This window comes from Blastocystis sp. subtype 4 (genome assembly GCF_000743755.1).
Source record: "Blastocystis sp. subtype 4 strain WR1 chromosome Unknown seqid_0468, whole genome shotgun sequence".
Classification (NCBI taxonomy): domain Eukaryota; class Bigyra; order Opalinata; family Blastocystidae; genus Blastocystis; species Blastocystis sp. subtype 4.
The window spans coordinates 1-5,390 of record NW_014569079.1 but is presented as its reverse complement, the minus strand read 5'-3'; the positions used below and the strand labels follow the sequence as shown (position 1 = coordinate 5,390).

Genomic DNA, 5,390 nt, shown 5'->3' with positions numbered 1-5,390 from the left:
TATCAGCGTACCAACGCTGGTTGGCCTTCTTACCAAGGAGATGGACCTTGCGGTAAGAGAACATTTCCTGCTTCTGGAAGGCAGCTTGGTTCTACAAAATATTAAAACTGTGCTCGAATTGTCAACATGGAGCGAACATCTCCAAAACGCACTGTTCACCAAACTAATCATCCATATCGACTCAAACTTACTTGCTCCTGAATATCAGCCATCGTTGTTTCTCGTAGAAAAGGTGATCACTAAGAGAACAAGTCAAGAAATTGACCCAGGGGGTAAATACAAAACACTTCAGAATTCTACTCAATATCTAATGTACCCCTCCTGTATTCCAAACAAACAAACAACTGCAATTCATTTCTATTCGGTTTTCGAATTAGTGTCAATCTCCATAGGCAACATGACACTATGTTCAGATGCACCCACATAAGTTCCATCAAACACGCGTTTCTCACCCAGTGGGATCAAACGACTCTTTAAATTCAATTCTTCTGCTGCCCTAAACATCAATTCCATCCTTCATACTTACTGTCTAGAAATCTTCAAAATGAAACCCTCGGTATTGAATCCGATTACCTTGTTCGTTAGAACATCAATAATAGGCTTCTCATGCAGTGATAAAGATACAGGTGAACTATACATCACAATGCACCTCAATGACATACACATAATTCTCAGAAAGAAGAGCTGACAAGTTGATGACTGAGAAAACGGGCTTCTCAGTCATCATACGATCCTGACCAATCACCACCGTAAAGACTCCCTGCATAATGACAACAGCATAGTCACAAGGCTGACCAATCTCATATACAGGAGGACTATTTGTTGTGATATGTTCGATTGAACCCTTATGAATGAGATTCAGAATCACATCATTAGGTAGATACAACTGTTGTTTGGTTAAGGACTGGTTGATGAAGTACGTGATAATATCAGTAGTCGTTGAATCAAGATGATTCAACAAGACATGACCAAACACATTCTGTACAGCCTCTGTAACTTCCTTCGATTCAATCACAGGTGTCTCATCCACCAAATCCAATCGCATAACAGCACGAATCATATCTTCCAGTGTCACAATACCAACGAGATCAATGGTCTTATCACCACCCTTATGATCCACAGTCTTCGATACAAAAGCCAACTCCGTATGCGAATTCACCATATCTTTGATACTATCAGCAACAGTACGCTTGCTATCAATCACTAATACAGTACTTGGGAATAACTTCAGGATAGCTTCAATACCCATACTCTGATTAGGATCAATCATAATAAGCTCTTTCACATGTAAAATACCAACAACATTCTGAAGATCATCATGATACACAGGGATACGACTATATCCCTTCTTAAATATTTCTAAGCACATGTTATTGTCAAGAACTGTTGTATCAGGAAGCATATAGACATCTTCTAAGTTATGATAATACTCATTAACAGTCTTTGTATCCATAACAAGAGCACCTTGCATAGTACTAATAGTATCCTTCTTAAAATCAGAGTGTTCCTTGTACAATTCAAACATAGTGTATAACTGATAACGGTTATAAACGTTACCCAATTCATCACCAAGAGCATAGTCTAGAATCATCGATACAGGCTTACAAATGATATACAGAATTGCCATAATAACCTTCACTATTGAAGTCGTTTTAGCTCCAAATTCAAGACCATGACGAGAACCATAGGCTTGAGGAATAACTTCACCAAATGCAGTAATCAAACAAGTCGAGATAATGAAGCCTACAGTACCAGAGGTCATATCAGCAGTGATAATGGAAATCAATGTATTGACCATGACATTACCAATCAGCAAGGTACACAACAGCAAGTTACCCTTCTGACGAATGGGATAAATCTTTGTTGCACACTCCTTCTGACGCTGAATTGCTTTCAGTTCTTCTGCATCCACACTTTCTCCAGCAATTTCCTCAACATTCGTCTCTGAAATCATTCGAAGTGAAATCAAATCCAGACCCATTAGACCCAGATTCAAACCACTAAAAAGACCTGACATCATTACTAGGAAGGCAGTTACCAGTAGACGAAGTGCTGTAATATACCATGCTTCCTTGGGTTCCACTGTTACAACATCCTTGTGAACTCTGTTTACATCTGAAATCATTGGAACACCTTCATGGCTTTCAGCGGTGCAGTAAATTGAATAAGCAGTTCCTGCCTTGAGACCCGAGAAACTATAAACAGTCTCCGAGTAGGAAGCAAGATCAACAGCCTCAGAATTCTCCTTAACTTCTAAACGAGTACGGCTACTGGAATCTGGTGTTGCAATACACCACAACTTGCCTGGATGTGATGCAACTATAGAAACGGATCCAGAGGTTCGGTCCATTGCAGTATTACCAATAACAATCACAGGGCCATCTTCCTGGGCAAAAGTAGTAATCGTATTGGCAGTGGCCTCAATACTTGTCTGTGAAGGAATTCCATATTTACTCTTTGCGTAACAATAAACTTTGTACTCTGTAGTTGGTTCTAGATTCGTGATGGACTGATACGTAATAACATTAGCAGACACCATAAAGAATTCTTTAAAATCATCAGCTGTGGGAATAGGATCAGTAGAAGCCAGAGCTTTGCAAGATACCTCACCATCCATGCTAAGGCTCACAGAAACATCCACACTTGTAATGACTGGATAGACACGTTTAACCTCGAATGTTGGAACATCCTCTGCATCCAGAGGCTTCGGACTAAGAGAACGAGGAATTACTACACATCAGACCGAAAAACTGGAATAGACCAGTGTAAACTATTAGAATCGTAGCGAGAGCAACAACAGAGGTAGTTGCCAAAGTGGACGACTTGATCATTCAATTATTGCTTAAACACTTCTGAGTCGGGAGTTACGCCTGAGAATAGTGGAAACGAGAATGATTGGTTGTTGGCAATTATTCACAATCATTCTTAAGAATCGGAGGAAACTAAGTCCATATTCTGTTACGCTCTATTTAACTTCCTCCACACCTATGTATTCACACTGTAGACAAAAGACAATGATTCAGATGCAGCATGTATTTGTTAAGTATTCTATTGTCACTCTTTCTGGATGCATTGTGAACATATTTGGATTCAGAGAAACATCGGTGCGTTTTAGGTAAACTCCCGCGATTCCAAGAAACCACGGGAATATTACAACTATTATAGGAATCGTTCTATAGAATGCCTCGAGAGAAACGTGAATTGGGAGCTGAAGAAGTATGTAGAACTTGGCTTTCGGAACAACTCTAACGGTTTCTAGATTGATGATATCAAATATCTCTTCGATTACGTAGATGAAGATAAGGACGGACTGATTACATTTGATGAGCTTCGCAAAATTTTGGTGGAGGCGGAGATTCAGATGGATTTTGATCTCTTTGCCGACTTACTTGAGGAAATCAATCCGGAAAAGAAAGAGAAATACGATGTGGATATGGTTATTCACTTTTTCCAGATTAGTCCAGAAGAAGATGCCTAGGTTGTTTGTTAGAAAACAGAGTCTAAACAAAACTAGTCATCGTCGAAATAATCGTATCTAATTCCTTACGGTAAGCTCCGACAAGTATTCGTAAATCCTCTTTAAACTGCTCCACGGCTTGCTGCCCTTTATGCTGCAATTTCAGCCATTCCTATAATCAATTAAAATGTAATCAAGTACAGCGAGATTACTGGATTGAGTGGGTCGATTGGTTGGCATCTCTGGAAGCAAACTTGAAGTACACGAATCAATCGGGTTCACAGGCTTCTTTACTGGTGATGGTAGTTGATTGGCGGAATGCGAGCTACCCGAAGATCGCACTAGTTAACAAGCCCATATTAGTGATACATAGAGGCAAAGGTTGAGGTGTTACAGTATGGCGTTGCTGTGATAATGGAGCTCGAAGAGGAACAAGAGAAGGTGATGAATTAAGATTATGAAGATTGGGAGGAGGAGTCACCGAATTCAGAGGAATAATGTTAGAAGGCGGCTGAGAAGGCTTTGATTCTCTATACATAACAATTCCACTCATCCTCCACTTGACCACCATCGTATCACCAGGACTGGAAGTCATTCCCGTTCCCTTGGTAATCATGGTTCCTTCTTGAGTTGATCCATCATTCGACACCATAGTATGACGAGAAGGAAGAGGAATATCGTGATGTGGACGGACGGACTCAGTAGCTTCTTCACTTTGGGATTCCGCTTTCTGAACTCGACTCTTCAAGTCGCGAAGACGAGCAATCATCGAGATCATTAACTGAGGTTGAGAGTTACCCGCCTGAAGCTGTTTAACTGTATCTGCTACAAAGGGATGCTAGAGATAATAACGGTGAATTTCCAATACATCAAGCAATTGGCGAGCAGTCGGTCGCTTCGTAGGATCCTTCACCAAACACTGAGAAATAAAGTCAACAAAAGGCTTTGACCATCGACTTTCATTCTGGAGACGTGGAGGAGGTCTGTTAGGGATCATGAAGATAGCCTATGGATGAGTAGAAGGTTATACAAAGACTCGCATTGGATGAATGTTGGAATAAGGAGGAACACCTTCAGCGAGTTCAATAGCAGTGATGCCCAATGACCAGATGTCCGCCTAGATGAGAAAACCATGTTAGAAATACACGTGAGTCATAGTCCATCTCCTGGATCACTTCAGGAGCCATCCAAAAGGGAGTTCCAATGACAGTCTTCCGCTTTGCTAAAGTACTGTCCAATTGTACTGAAACACCGAAATCAGCTAATTTAGCAATTCCTGACTCGGTTAACAATACATTTCCAGCCTTTATATCCTAGAGTCAAACGCTCCCAAATCAATCTACACGATGAATTTTTCGCTGTTGATGCAAATAGGCAATTCCTAGCAACATTTGAGAGACAACATAGCGGATCTCCTCTTCCTTTAGTGAGAACCTTCCTTTCATCATAAGATCGCTGAGCGATCCTGCTCCACAGTATTCCATAACAATCTAGCAATTATAGGAAGAGTACGCTTAAAATACCCAAAGATCATTATTCTTATAGTAGCTTCCATAGTAACGGACAATATATTCTGATTTACACGATTTTAGTATCGAAATCTCCTTGATGAGCTCATTCAGATCACTGTCCACAGGAACGATCTTAATTGCTACTAATCGATTTGCACGCTTGTGAAGTGCCTTAACAACAGATCCGTAGGAACTATCATTTCATCCATCCAAAACTCACTCACCCCTCTCCAATCTTCTCTTGAATTTCAAAAATCTGTTCAGGATCCGTTGGCGTTGCCATCCAACAAATACACTTTGAAAATAAAATGAATCACTGTTTCAACAAACAATGAGACCAAGTTACCCTTTGAAGAATAACCAACAACTTTTCGTTATCTGGCATGGTCGTTGAAGAACTTAGTTCTCCTTAGGCTGCTCCT

General features: G+C 40.4%; 3 protein-coding genes across 3 annotated transcripts; 1 reads left to right on the top strand and 2 right to left on the bottom strand.

The window, feature by feature from the left end:
* Window positions 1-357: 357 nt before the first annotated feature.
* JH06_4878 (metal transporter CNNM4-like protein) lies at window positions 358-2,831 on the bottom strand (the record flags this gene model as incomplete). The annotated part of the gene is made up of 4 exons (XM_014669602.1): window positions 358-496; window positions 527-631; window positions 663-2,730; window positions 2,762-2,831. The coding sequence occupies 4 exons, from the start codon at window positions 2,829-2,831 to the stop codon at window positions 358-360; spliced, it is 2,382 nt and encodes a 793-aa protein (XP_014525088.1).
* A 349-nt stretch (window positions 2,832-3,180) lies between these two features.
* JH06_4877 (hypothetical protein) lies at window positions 3,181-3,478 on the top strand (the record flags this gene model as incomplete). Its single annotated transcript, XM_014669601.1, has 2 exons — window positions 3,181-3,216; window positions 3,260-3,478. The coding sequence occupies 2 exons, from the start codon at window positions 3,181-3,183 to the stop codon at window positions 3,476-3,478; spliced, it is 255 nt and encodes an 84-aa protein (XP_014525087.1).
* A 304-nt stretch (window positions 3,479-3,782) lies between these two features.
* Window positions 3,783-5,251, bottom strand: JH06_4876 (serine/threonine-protein kinase; the record flags this gene model as incomplete). Its single annotated transcript, XM_014669600.1, has 7 exons — window positions 3,783-4,295; window positions 4,326-4,463; window positions 4,494-4,574; window positions 4,603-4,770; window positions 4,801-4,947; window positions 4,981-5,161; window positions 5,193-5,251. The coding sequence occupies 7 exons, from the start codon at window positions 5,249-5,251 to the stop codon at window positions 3,783-3,785; spliced, it is 1,287 nt and encodes a 428-aa protein (XP_014525086.1).
* Between the last annotated feature and the right edge of the window lie 139 nt (window positions 5,252-5,390).